This window comes from Lemur catta, chromosome 7, assembly GCF_020740605.2.
Source record: "Lemur catta isolate mLemCat1 chromosome 7, mLemCat1.pri, whole genome shotgun sequence".
NCBI classification, from domain to species: Eukaryota; Metazoa; Chordata; class Mammalia; order Primates; family Lemuridae; genus Lemur; species Lemur catta.
Window position 1 is genome coordinate 62,061,918 of NC_059134.1, and position 15,369 is coordinate 62,077,286.

The following is a 15,369-nucleotide window of genomic DNA, read 5'->3' on the forward strand; positions in this document are numbered from 1 at the left end:
AACCTACAGACTGGGAGAAAATATTTGCAAATCACCCATCTGATCAACAAATAGAATATATAAGGTGCTCCAATAACTGAATAGAAAAAAAGATCAAACAATCTTATTTAAAAATAAACAAAGGATCTGAACAGATATTTCTCAAAAGAAGATGTATTAATACAAATGGCCAACAGGTAGATGAAAAAATGTTCAACATCATTAGTCATCAGGGAAAGGCAAATCAAAACTACAATGAGATAGCATCTCACACCAGTTAAAATGGCTTTTATCAAAAGAGATTGTTCTATAATCTCTATGGAGAACAGTATGGAGGTTCCTCAAAAAACTAATAGAACTACCATATGACCCAGTAATCCCACTGCTGGGTATATATCCAAGGGAGGGGAATTCAGTATATTGAAAAGATATCTGCACTACCATGTTTATTGCAGCACTGTTCACAATAGCCAAGATTTGGAATCTACCTATGTGTCTTTCCATCCACAGACAAATAGATAAAGAAATTGTGGCATAATACATGTACACAATGGAATATTATATAGACACAAGAAGAATGAAATCCTACCATTTGCAATAACATGGATGGAACTGGAGAACATTGTGTGAAGTGAAATAAGCCAAGCACAGAAAGACAAATCTCACATGTTCTCACTCATATGTGGGAGCTAAATATAAAAAACAATTGATCTTATGGAGATAAAGAGTAGAATGATGGTTACCAGAGGCTGAGAAGGGTAGTAAGCACTGTGGGGGAAGTCGAGATGGTTAATAAGTATAAAATTATAGATAGATAAAATGAACATTTGATAGCACAACAAAGTGACTATAAACAATAAATTAGGCTATATTTTAAACTAAAAGAGTGGAAATGGAATGTTCCTAACACAAAGAAATGATAAATGCTTCAGATGATGTATACCCTAATTACCTTGATTTGATTAATTCACACTGTATGCCTGTATCAAAACATCACATGTACCCTACAAACTTATGCAAATATTATTTCTCCATAATAACTAAAAATTTAAAAAATAATTTAAAACTATTTTTTTAAAAAAGGAATATAGAGAGGGCAGGATTTGCTGGGTGGAAAATAAAACTGTTTCTTATCACAAGCATCTCTAGCCAAAATAAATAAATAAGTAACCAGCCTGGGGCTGGGATCAAATCCAGATTGTGCCTGTCAGGATACGGTTGTAAGATCCTTTGTTAAGAAGTCTGTGAAGATGATGTTGATTCCTAAAAACATCTAAACTGTACCACAGGACTTCTAGGAATATTAAGGGTGTTGTCGTATAGTGGCTGGATGTGTCCAAATTAGCAGTGATTAGGTCTAGAGAGGAAGATGTATCTCAAAAATAATTGTGGATGAGGCTTATAATAATACAAATCATCTTACAGCCATTTATTTGGAGAAAGGCAAATACCCAAACATCCCAAGGACTGTTGGACATGGTGTCTGAGTTGATATTGCTATTCAGGGATGAAAGCATGAAGGAGCCTGGTAATACATGAAATTCTGGCCCAGGTATAATTCATAATAGGATCTCTGATTTATGTGATCTGTGATCTGTGTATCCACCTAGTGATTATTTCTTCAGTCCCCAAATGCATGATTAGAATAAGCATATGTAATAATTGGCAGAACCTACACAGTGCTTCTCTGGTCTTTGGGGTTAAAGTTCTTTTAAAGGAGAAGACTAAAGGGAAGTCTCCGAAATTTTATACCCCTCCCTCACTGGCCAGTATATTAAGTAAAATACAACATCATATTGTAGGGATAATGGCAGAGGTTAATTATTCCCTAAAGAGCAAAAGTATTCAAATGTGATTGTCCCATCTTATTTGCCCCCTACAAAAATCATATTGATCTTTGAGGATGAAATTAAATTACTAGAAACTTAACCAAGTAATAGTCCTAGTTGCAGTTGTTACTCCTGATGTATTATCTCTGCTATATCAGATTAATATTTCTCAAGTACATAGTATGTAGACTTGACCTGGTGAATCTATTCTTTCTCATATCTGTTAGTATCAGAAGAGAGGTTCAGAAAGATTTTTGCATTCACTGGCATGGACAACTATATATAATTATAGTCATTCCTCAGCACTGTGTAGATTCTCTTTTCTGTTATAAAAACACAGAAAAATCTGGACTGTCTGGGAGTTCCTTAGCACATCACCCTGGTCCAGTATAATGAAAGTATTATGTTAATCAAAACAGATGAAGGAGGAGTGGCAAGAATGTTGTAAGCCTCGTTCAGACACATGCACTCCAGGGGCTGGAAGATAAATACTACACAGATTCAGTATTTTACCATATTAGTAAAATTTTTAGTAGTCCAATATTTTGAGACATGCCAGAATACCCTTCCTTACATTTCAGGTCATCTTAGTGATTATCTAGGAGTGGACCCGTGTGGCTAAGTTTGAACAACGTAACCCAAACAATGGTTAATAGAAGTGGAGAAAGGCACCTTATTCCACTCACTAATTAAATTCTTTTAAGAATTTGGGATCAGTTTTTTTTTTTGCAAAGGTTTTAGGCCTCCTTGGTTAAATTTATTCCTAGGTATTTTTTGTAGTATTATAAATGGGATTGCTTTCTTGATTTTTTTTTTAGCTAGTTTGCTATTGGTGTATACAAACTCTACTGATTACTGCATGATGATTTTGCATCCTGAAACTTTACTGAATACATTTATCAGTTCTAGGAGATTTTGAGTGGAGTGTTTAGGTTTTTCAATATAAAAGATCATGTAATCTGCAAAGAGGGACAATTTTACTTCCTCCATTCCAGTTTGGATGATTTTTTATTTATTTCTCTTACCTATTGCTGTGACTAGGACTTCCAGCGTAATGTTGAATAAGAGTGGTGAAAGTATCTTTGTCTTGTTCCAGTTCTTAGAGGAAATGTTTTCAGCATTTCGCCCATCGATATGTTAACTGTGGGTTTGTCGTATGTGGCCTTTATTATGTTAAGGTATATTCTTTTTATGCCTGATTTGTTAAGAGTTTTTATCATGAAGGCATGTTAAATTTTATCTAATGCTTTTTCTACATCTATTGAGATAATCATGTGGTTTTGTCTTTCATTCTTTTGATGTGATGAATCACATTTATTAATTTATATACATCAAATGGATATCTGCACCCCCCTATGTTTATTGCAGCACTATTCATAATAGCAAGATATGAAATCAACTTAAGTGTCCATCAATGGATAAATCGATAAAGAAAATGTGGTTTATATACACAATGGAATATCAAACTGATCACTCCACTTATTGTCAGATTGCTCCTTTACTCTGTGGACCTACTTTTTCATATATTTGCTAAACTATCTTCACTCGGATGCTTCAGTGACAGGCACCTCATGTTGGTCATGACCTCACCCAATATCATTTTCTTTCCCTACACTCTGGTTCTTCTCCAATCATCTCTAGGTATATTAATGACACATTTCATCCCACTGACTATGCTGGGACCTTAAAATTATTCTTAGGTCATAAATATTATTAATTTTACTCCCAAACATAACTTCAAAATCCATCTACTTCTCTTTATCTTCACTGTTCTATCCTATTCAAGATACTGCTGTCTTCACCTTGGGTTACTGTTGTCACTGCACATCTAATTTACTTACTTTTTTTGTATTTGTCTTATTTACTATTATCTCCACATTACTTCTATGCCTGAATTATCCTTAAAAACTTTCAGTGCTTCATATTATTTTAGCATAAATTTGTTTACAAGTCTCTGGCCTCTGTTACCTCAAAAGCATCATCTCACACTATATATCATGTTCCACCACATCTTGGAAGTTCCAGCCACATTTACCCTCTTTTACTGTAATACTTTGAATAGGCCATGATCCCTTTCATTTAAGCATTATTTTATTTTATTTTATTTATTTATTTATTTTTTATTTCAGCTTATTATGGGGGTACAAAAGTTCAGGTTATATATATTGCCCATGTCCCGCCCATCCCCCCAAGTCACAGCTTCAAGCATGTCATTTTAAAATTTCTAAAATACTTCCCCTCTCCATTCACCAAACATACACCATAGTTAACTTCTACTCAAACATTTGGCCTCAGAAAAAACTCATATTTATTCTTGATAGCCTCTTCTGACAAGATAGATTATATGCTCTCATATAACTGGGTTCTTATGCTTTAATGTATTTAGTTAAGTCTATAATTATATGTTTGCTTGATTTTTCACATATTATTCTACCTTTCTAGATCACAATTTCCATGAGAACAGGGACTGTGACTTTTTTTGATCACAATATGCCTACCCTGTTTTCTAAAAACAGTAGGAACTCAAAATGTATATTTTTGAATGAATGAATACTTTGTCTTTTAAAAATATTTGAAGAAACCTCCTGACCACAGAATTTAGAATTCCCTTAATTTTTGTGCTTAAGAACAATTCAAATACTCTAACAAAATTTCCTACACATTATAGGCTCATCTTGATTTTATAAATGAAGGTGTTTTTCTGTTTATATAAATCCTCAGTTCACTTTAATAGGAAATATTTCTCGGAGTTAATTTACTTTCTTTTCTATTGGGATCTGACGCCCTAGAAATTCAGTTCTCTATGGGCCTTTTTTCTCCTCATATCTCCAGAGGAGGTCTATTATCCTTAGATCACGGAGATGCTTACTACTCTCCATAAATTCCAGAAGTTCATAATATCTTTACCATATCTCAGCTAAGAACACACCTTCATCTCATGTAAAGGCTTCTTTCTCATAAAGTTCTGTCTTTTCCCAATAGGTAACTCCAGCCATTGCCAGGCCCCCAGACTGAAAGTCTCTGCTCATAATCATGGTAAGTGCTAAATCCTTCACATGGTCTCATTGGCTAAATCCCAGAGCATCTGATGCCTCGTCCTAAACTTTATGTTGTTTAAGCAATATAATGCAAATGAGATTGACTCTTCCCTCTGCTCTAGCTCTAGAGCTTTGGAGAATCTTTTCAAAAAAGGTTGAGGTTAGAATTAGAAAATATCAGGCTCCTATGGTGCACTAGAAGTCATCTTGTCTATAAAAATCCTGCCAGATTATTTTCAAGATTAATATGTTAACTGTTTTACATACCAGTGTTACATTCTATGTCATGCTCGAATTTAATTATAAAAATATAAAAACAATTAGCCTCTTAACTATATAATACATATATTAGGAAAAAACATTTTATAAAATGAGACAGCATTAAAGATAAAAGGTTACATAATATGAGGATGTAGAGTAATAAATGAGCATTTGGCAAAAAATTTCAGGTCGTGTATGATAAAAAGGATTACATACTATCAAGTTCTCATGATAAAGATATTGTGCTAAACTCCTTCAGAATTCTCTAAAAGGCCAAAGTAAAACTATATTTATCTCCAACCATGTTTGTGCTTTTTATTCATTTAATTTTGATATTGATACATTCAGATGATTTTACTTTTCATCAAATTATATTCACTATTAAAGAAAAATGGTTTATTCCATTATTAAGGAGCATATGTTTTTTCAAAAATAGAGGTAGCAATAAATATCTGAAAGGAAATACATTTAGTTGTCAATAAGAATCTTCTTCTGATGGTGATACACAAAAGAATTTTATTTTTTCCAGATTTTTTCTGTATTTAATTGTAATTATATCAAGAATAAACCTATAACTAATGTAAGTAATTTCTAGCATCCTGCCTTAAAGATATCATTTTAAACACTTGACATATTAGCAATCCAGTTTTTTTTCTCTTGCTCATAAACCTGCAAGAGCTCCTACCACAGCAAAAATATTGAGAATGATATATCTTGAAAACTCAATAATTTTAGTACAGAGCAAGTATGTGTATCTGAAGTGTAGGATACAAAGAAGTTAAAAGAAAAGATGATACTCAACTGAGTTTGTGTCATATCTTAGAGTGGCTTATTCACACATTAAGATGTTTGGACTTTACTTGAAAGAAAGTGTGACGGCATGAATTATGTCAAGCAAAGGAGTACCAGTTTTTGAAAGATCAGATTGTTGGCAGAAAATAAGCATGAAAAAATGAGAGACAATTGTTCCAGGCAGTTACAGAAGCAGTAGGACTAAGGAGAAGGGGTGCATAAGTGAAGTAAAGGAAACCTCCAGAAGAAGGATGCAATTGTTTGTGACAAGGGCAGGCTGGTTTGCTAGTTTCAGGTATGGCTGGTAGGGCAACCACAGGGAATAAAAAGCACTAGGAAAACAGCAGAGTTTAATGATAGATAATGACTCTAATTTATAACATGATTCTGAGCATTCCAAGAGTTTCTTCCATACTATGGACAAGTAATTCTCGTTTAAGAAATAGGATAAAATTGATGTTCAAGGGGTCTAAAGTTTCAGTTATATGAGATGAATAAGTTCTAGAGATCTGCTGTAAAAGAGTGTGCATATAGTTAAAAATACTGTGTTCAGCATTAAAAATGTAAAAGACCAGATCTAATAATAATGTTCTTACCACAATAATAAAAAAGATGTTATTACTTATACCTAAATCCTATATTTATATGTATTTATAGGTTCTCTAAGATTTAAGTATTAAAAATAAACTAAGGTATACCTCTACTGTAAGCCTTCTTGAATTGAAAAATTCAGCCATGATCACTTCTTTTAAGCTATTGCAACCTATTCAGAAGTGCGCACAAAGCAAAATATCAAAGAAAACTATCCCTATCGCAATCTGCAACATGGTTTATTTCTCCACATCTTTACAGGTTCATGGAAACAAATTTCTGAAAGGTTATGTAGAGCAATAATGGACTTCTATACGAACTTGAAATGATGCAGCTTCAAATTTTCAACTCCCATAATTTAACATTTTAAAAAATGTAGTTATCATTAGTTAATATGCAACTGATTGAACCGACATTGAAACAAATATGAAGAAAACATATTTGCTGGATTCCACAAAATTTCAAAAAATATATAGAAACATTTAAGAAACAAAACAGAATCATACTTGTGTTGTGGTTCCAACCTGGGATACATAAGGACAATATGAATAGAGATTTCAGATTCATGGTGAAATTTCCCTGGATAGTCAACACCGATAACTGTGACTTTTAAGTTTATTTTCACTTCTAAAGCCATAGAACTTCCTTGTTATTTATCTTAAATTACTAAAAGAGAAGGACTGACAAACTGATTTTGTTATAGCACCAAACTATGATATATGAAGACAGTTTCAAAATAATATTTAATGATGATTATGCTCAGAGAAGCAACTTTGAAAAACATTTTTTTCTCATAGGAAAACATGTCTGCATCTCTCAAAGTCTCCAATAGCTCCAAATCCCAGGTCTCTGAATTCATCCTGCTGGGACTCCCCGGCATTCACAGCTGGCAACACTGGCTATCCTTGCCTCTGGCACTACTCTATCTCTCAGCAATCGGGGCAAATATCCTCATCCTCATCACCATCTGCCAGGACCCTTCTCTGCAGCAGCCCATGTACCTTTTCCTAGGCATCCTCTCTGTGGTGGACATGGGCCTGGCCACCACCATCATGCCAAAGATCCTGGCCATCTTCTGGTTTGACGCCAAGGTCATCAGCCTCCCTGAGTGCTTTGCTCAGATTTATGCCATTCACTGCTTTGTTGGCATGGAGTCTGGTATCTTCCTCTGCATGGCTTTTGACAGATACATGGCTATTTGTCACCCTCTTCGCTACCCATCAATTGTCACGAATTCCTTAATCTTAAAAGCTACTCTGTTCATGGTGCTCAGAAACGGCTTGTTTGTCATTCCAGTGCCTGTACTTGCTGCTCAACGTAATTATTGCTCCAGGAATGAAATTGAGCATTGTCTGTGCTCTAACCTTGGGGTCACAAGCCTGGCTTGTGATGACAGGAGGCCAAACAGCATTTGCCAGTTGGTTCTGGCATGGCTTGGAATGGGGAGTGATCTGAGTCTTATTATACTGTCATATACTTTGATTCTGCGGTCTGTGCTTAGACTGAACTCGGCTGAAGCTGCATCTAAGGCTCTGAGCACTTGTAGCTCCCATCTCATCCTCATCCTCTTCTTCTACACTGTTGTTGTAGTGATTTCAGTAACCCACCTGGCAGAGATGAAAGCTACTTTGATTCCAGTTCTACTGAATGTGCTGCACAACATCATCCCTCCTTCCCTAAACCCTATAGTTTATGCATTTAGGACCAGAGAACTTAAGGCAGGCTTTCAAAAAGTGCTTTGTTTGGGTTTACAAAAGAAATAAAACACTTCTCTATCATGTACATGAACTTTAGCTTCTTGTAAACAGGATAGTAGAATTTGAAAGACAATGTAGTAATCAATAAATGCCTTTGAGAGTCATGTTCGTATTTATATGTAAAAAATTGTGAATACTTCTGAAAGGAAAAGGAAAGAAAAAACATTCACAGATACTCTGAAGTATTGGCAAGAGCTAAATATATAAATATTTATGAGAATATGGAAATATTTTCTATCAAACAAATCTAAGAATAAAAAAAGCAAAATAAATTATTTGTATTTTTATTTATCCTTAAAATAAAAATGACTATAATAACAAACATATATACACACACGTACACCTACTCAACCAAAGAAATAAGTGATTGGGGCAGAATTACAAGTCATGCTTGCACATTGTTAGCTGTGACTTGGGAGCAAAGTCAGTCTGCCTGAACAAGCATCGCTCCGGTAACATAGAATGAACAGGCTGGAAAAGAAAACACTACATATGAGCAAAGTCAAATCATACTATGATGGGGTTTTCAGTAGAAACTGAGGAAATGACCATGCTTGAACAAATGGAACCCAAAAGATATACGTAACTACAAGGATCTCCTACGTGTTCTATCTGCCTCCCTAGATGTGCTCCCTGACCTTTCTGCCCTGCTGTGTGCCCTGGAGGACTGATCTTCATATACTCTGAGCCCAGTCTTCTTTAATTTGGGGCATTCAGTTGAATTAAGCCAATGGGATGCACCAACAGAAGATTATACTGCAAAAGAGAGAATTTGTGCTATTTACTCTTCCACTTCCAGCCCCTGCTCTGCCATCAGTGTTCGGACTGAGTATGTTCCTGATGACACTTCTCAATCAACTCGTCTGTTGTAGCTATAGCTTTTATGGTTATTCAGTGAAATGTTTTTCTCCCCTTTCCCCTTCAGGCCAAGAGGGAGATAAAGGCATTTTGATATTAGTCTCTCCAGATCCAGTATCTATCATTTTTTTAATATCCATTTTTTGTGTCCTTAATCCCACCTACCACTCAGTTAATAGCAACTTCATTAAATTCTCTTGGGACTCACATTGCATGTACCTTTTGTTTTTTTGCGGAAACCCTGACTGACTCACCAGGTTTATTTATACCACCAGCACCTCTGCTATACCTACTCTTGTGGTACTACTACTGTGGCTATGCAAGAACGTAGGCAACTTGAACAGGTGAGAAGATCTTTAGCAGATCAGAAATAAACCTGTAAGGCATAAGGCTCATGTGAGATTTTTATCCCAGTGAAAACCCTACCCTAAAAATTTTGTTCTCTTTTTCATGATCTCAAGACCAATGAACAACAACAATAAGGCTTAACCTATTATTGCCGTGTATTTCAATTTCATTCAGGCTGCTTTCCATTGGAGCCATGCTCAAAGTGTGTCATTAACTAGCTGAGATATTTTATAAGATACCTCTTAAATATGAATATTAATTTGGTCTAGATGCATTACAGATGATATAATTTTTTTTACATATTGTATGCTGTCACTTGCCCTTTAGTTAGATATAAAGGGTAAGGTCTATCAGTTCTCAAGTATGTTGAAAATAATGTGAAGTACCTTCCTTATTAGTCTGGCTTTCCACGCAAACATGAATCTATTTGACTTTATTCAGATTTTATTAAAAGGAAAAACCCCAATATCCTATGGACACATAAAACCACTTTCCTTAATAACAATTTATTTTAGGACATATAGATAATTTAAGAAAATACATGTTTGATACTGTGAATAAAGATATGTGTATGATATTTCTATTATCTAAGAATTACCATGATAAATGGGAAGTTCAGTCAAACAAAATAGAGATGGCATGTGATTCCAGAAAAAATAACTTACACATTACAATCCAGCAGAATTGAAATGTCAGGAATTTATACAAGAGCCACTTAATAAAAGATTTCAAAGCACAAAGGAAATGAAGATCAAATGTTATGAGAAGAGAGAAGGAATACAGACCATGGATTTCCAAAGTAGCACCTTGTATTCCTTCACAGAAAAGATATTCAGGCAAAAGGAACTGAAGTATTCATTGAAGATTTAAATTGAAGAGCAGTTTTCTATACAACTATAGAGTCTTGAGTATGGAAAACAAGAGGATTCTTCTAGTTTAAGGAATATAATTTCATTTAAACCAATATCAGTCAAAAGTGTATAACTTCATACAAGGATATAGAGGATTATCACTGAAGCCAGGGAGAAAGTGAAACTGTTTTTCTTAATTCAGAAATTTGAATTCCACAAGAAATATTTCCTGTGCCATTGAGCTGCATATGTATTGTCTACTGTGTGTGTGTGTGTGTGTATGTGTGTGTGTGTGTGTGTGTGTGTGTGTGTGTGTGTGTGAGAGAGAGAGAGAGAGATTGAGACACAAGGAGACAGAGAAAGAAAATGAGAATTGCCACCATTTTTTTCTTTATGTGGGCCTGTTTATCTCTATGCATGTGCTAGGTTCAGATCCAGGTTTTCTAGGGTTTGAAGCACATTAAAATTGAAGAGTTCTTTTTTTTAAAAAATACAATATAACCACAAAATGAACATTTATTTAGAATAAAGAAATAATAAAATTTTAGATCTGACAAATTTTACAGGTAAAACTGAATGCAAAAAATAAAAAAATAAAAAAAAATAACATAACAGTTTAAGTAATTTACTGCCTGCTAAATATCTGAAACAAAATTTAAAGTAAGTTTTTATTCTGATATAATTTCAGGTTTACATAAGTGTTGCCAGAGTAGAATAAGACATGCTGTACATTCTTTCGAAATACACAAAATTTTTACATTTTGCTGAATTTATTCTATAGCTTCTCTTTCTTTTCATATGTATGTTTGTATATGTATTTATATGTTAGTTTTCTTTGCCATTTGAAAGTAAGTTGGAGACACTGTGCCTGTTTACTCTTCAATACTTTAGTGTGCATTTTCTAAGAATAAACATTATGATTTACGCAAGTACAAAATCATCAATAAAATCAGGGAAATGTCATTGATACTTTACTGTAATTTAATTCATAGTCCATATTTAAATTTGTTACAAACAACTCTATATTGTCTTTTATGGCAATTACTTCCATGTTTGGGATCCAACCCAAGATCAAATATTTCATTTGATTGTCATGTGTCTTTATTTTAATATGGGGCATTTCCTCACAATTTTTACTTTTGATTTTTTTCCAGCTTTATGAGGTAGGATGGATAAATAAAAACTGTGCATATTTAAAGGGTGCCTATGATGTTTTAATATGCCTATATATTGTGAAATGATTACCACAAACTAATTAACATATCTATCAACTTGCATTTTTATTTTTCTGTGTGTGATGAGAGAACTGGAGACCTACTCTGTAGCAAATTTCAAGTTCACAATATGTTAACTGTAGTCACCATGTTATACATTAGGTCTCCAGGACTTACTCATCTAAAAAGTTACAAGTTGAAAGTTTGTACCCTTCACCAATATTTTTCTTTTTCCCCCATCCTTCCACTCCTGGTAACCATCATTATACTCTGTTACTATGAGTTCCAGTTTTTCTTTTCTTTTGCTCCTTTTTTTTTTTTTTTAAGATTTCCCATATGAGTCAGATCATGCAGTATTTGTCTTTCAGTGTCTGACATAATTTGCTTTATATAACATAGGTTCATGACTGTTGTCACAAATATTGATGTTTCTGAAGAGTATATGGCAGGTTTTTTTTTTTTAATTCTCTATTTGGGATTATGTAGTATTTTCTTTCTTTTGTGGTAGCCATGGACTTGCACCTCTCACAAGTCCCTTCAAGAGAACTGACTGATATGGGTAGCATGGTAGACTGAAAGCCTCTGGCTTCTGCACCTTTGAATATGCCTTGACATTCACACAAAGATCATGCTTCCCTGAGCTGCCCCTGACAATGACTGGACACAGCAAGACAATTTGAGCTAGAGGTAAGACATTCTGGCCAAAAATGAAACTCCTTTAATGGTCAACCTAAGTGTGGGGCCTCCCCACGTCCTGCCTGAGACTTTCTTAGAGCGGCACTGAGAGGTGACGCACTTCTTAGGCAATCTCTCTCTCTTTTCACAGGTACCAGAGCTGAATCATGGTCTAAAGGCTCTCTTCACCTTCTACAGCCTCCTTAGCCTTCGAATTTCACAGGTGTTTTTCCCAATAAAGGTATTGGATGACTGATCCTGTGTAGTCCAATTCTTAACTAAAACCAACAGAGATCATAATGGGAGTGGAATGATACAATGTAAGGCACAGTCAGTCCCTAGCACAAGTGGTGACCCAATTGCTGAAGATTTCACCAATGGTGATGTGGGCAAATGTCCCTGTGGAAGGAGATGCCCTTGCCAGTGCAATCATTTCAGGCACTTGAAAGAAGGGGCTGGGGGTGGGCAATGGGTAGAAGGACAGTGGAGTTGACTGATTATTACCATGCTGTATTGAAACCACGTGGAACAATGATGAGAAAAAAAAGGCAGTTGATATTTAGTAAAGCTAAGTGTGATAAATTGCAAAGCTTACATAGAGACTCTTGGAAGTACAAAGGGTTACATGGTGGAGAAGTAAACTTGAGCATGAAAATTCAGCCTCAAAACTCAATAGTTGTTTAATAACCAATAAGAAAATTTTGTGCTAATAAAATATCCATGATGGTTTAGAAAATCTGGGACTATGAAACATGGAATATAGATATCTGGAAGGATGCTCCTGAGGATCTGACTTACAAACTGGAACATACCTTCATTTATATCGTGAGCCTAGCACTACCCTTATTCAAGAATGTGATGAAAAAGTTTCTCACATACAAGGTTATGGTTACTGCACTCTCCAGACTGCCAGGCTGGTAATTAAGGTTAAATCCACTATGATTACATCATGAATGAGCTGTAAGAATGAAATAGTGTGTACTGGAAGAAACCAGGTTTTGGAAATTTAGAGTACTTAATCAAGATGACCAGAACATGAGACATAAAAACATAGAGAATAAGAAAGAATTTATTTACTCAGGAAAATTTCTGTGAAAAATGTTGAAAAGCCTGATAGGAACAACAGGAGTTGTTAAAATGTCCATACTACCCAAAGTGATTTACAGATTCAATGCAATCCCCATCAAAATACCAACATCATTTTTTGCATGTCTAGAAAAAGTAATTCTATAAGGCTATAGTAACCAAAACAGCATGGTACTGACACAAAAATGGAGACATAGGCCAATGGAACAGAACAGAGAACTCAGATATAAAATCATCTACATATTGGCCATTTGATCTTTCCTCATAGTGGACATGGGGAAAAGAATATCTAGTCAATATATGGTGCTGGGAAAATCAGATAGCCACATGTAGAAGACTGAAACAGGGTCCATATCTCTCACCACTCACAAAAATTAATTCAAGATGGATAAAAGCTTTAAATCTAATACATGAAACCATAAGAATTCTAGAAGAAAATGTTGGAACAACTCTGCTAGATATTGGCCTAGGAAAAGAATTTATGGACAAGATCCCAAAGGCAATTACAGAAACAACAAAAATAAATAAATGGGACCTGATTAAACCAAAAAGCTTCTGCACAGCAAAAGAAATAATCAACAAAACAAATAGACAACCTACAGAATGGGAGAAAATATTTGCAAACTCTACATTCGATAAAGGGCTAATATCGAGAATCTACAAAAAACTCAAGCAAATCAGCAAGAAAAAAACAAACAACCCCATTAAAAAGTGCGCAAAAGACATGAATAGAAGCTTTTCAGAAAAATATAGAGAAATGGCCAGCAAACATACGAAATAATGTTCAGCATCATTAATCATCAGGGAAATGAAAATTAAAACCACAATGATATATCACCTTACCCCAGTGTGAATGGCCTTTTTTTAATAAGTCCCAAAACAATAGATGCTGGCATGGATGCAGAGAGAAAGGAAGGCTTGTACACTGTTGGTAGACCTGCAGATTAGTACAACCTCTATGAAAACAGTATACAGATTCCTCAAAGAACTAAAAGTTGACCTACCATTTGAACAGCAGTGCCAACTATTGGCTATTTACACAAAAGAAAAGAAGTCATTTTATCAAAAAGATACCTTCATGCAAATGTTTATTGCAGCACAATTCACAATTGCAAAGATATGGAATCAACCCAAGTTCCCATTAATACATGAGTGGATTAATAAAATGTGGTATATGTATACTATGGGGTAATATGCAGACATTTAAAAAAATGGTGAACTAATACCTTTTGTAACCACCTGGATGCAACTAGAGATACTAAGCAAAGTATCACAAGAAAGGAAAAGCAAACACCACATGTACTCACTATTATATTGGAATTAATCCATCAACACCCATGTGAGCATATGGTAGTAAAACTCAATGGAAACCAAGTAGGTGGGAGGGGGGAGGAGAGGAGAGGTAAATTTATACCTAATGGGTACAATGCTTGTTACCTAGGTGATGGGCACAAATATAACTTTGACTCAAACCACACAAAAGCAAAACATGTAATCAAAATGTTTGTACCCCCATAATATTCTGAAATAAAAAAAAAACAAAGACAGAACAACAAAACCTACAAACTCTCACTAATATAGATGCAAAAACATTCCTCATCAATAGAGATGCAAATATCTCTAACAAAATATGAAGAAGTAGAATTCAAAAATATTTTTTAAAATTATACATTATGCCAAGTCAGGTTTATTTCAGGGATGCAAAGCTGGTTCAGTATTCAGTAATCAATGTAATCCACTATAGTAGCAGACTTATGCATAAAATTATATGATCATCTATTGATGTAAAAAATGCATTTGACAAAGTTTAATACCCATTATCAATTAAAAAATAAGAGTCACCCAAAAAATAGGAATCGAGAGGAACTTTCTCAACTTGATTAATGAGCATCTACAAAACACCTGTAGCCAACATTGTACTTGATGTTGAAAGGTGGAATGTTTTGTGTACAAGATTGGAAACAAGACAAAAGTATTTCATCTCACCACTCTTTTTATAACACAATGCTGGAAGTTTTAGCAGTCCAATAAAGCAAGATAATAAAAGAAAAGACACAAAATTAGAAATGAAGCAATTAAAGCCTCTCATT

At 34.6% G+C, this 15,369-nt stretch overlaps 1 protein-coding gene across 1 annotated transcript; it reads left to right on the plus strand.

Annotated features, from left to right (window-relative positions):
* Positions 1-7,293: 7,293 nt before the first annotated feature.
* LOC123641609 (olfactory receptor 56B1) lies at positions 7,294-8,253 on the plus strand. The gene has a single exon (XM_045556491.1). The coding sequence runs from the start codon at positions 7,294-7,296 to the stop codon at positions 8,251-8,253; it is 960 nt and encodes a 319-aa protein (XP_045412447.1).
* Positions 8,254-15,369: the final 7,116 nt, after the last annotated feature.

What these genes read in the sequence shown, in the direction of transcription:
- LOC123641609 (XM_045556491.1), top strand. Translation starts at nt 7,294, where the DNA reads ATGTCTGCATCTCTCAAAGTCTCCAATAGCTCCAAATCCCAGGTCTCT.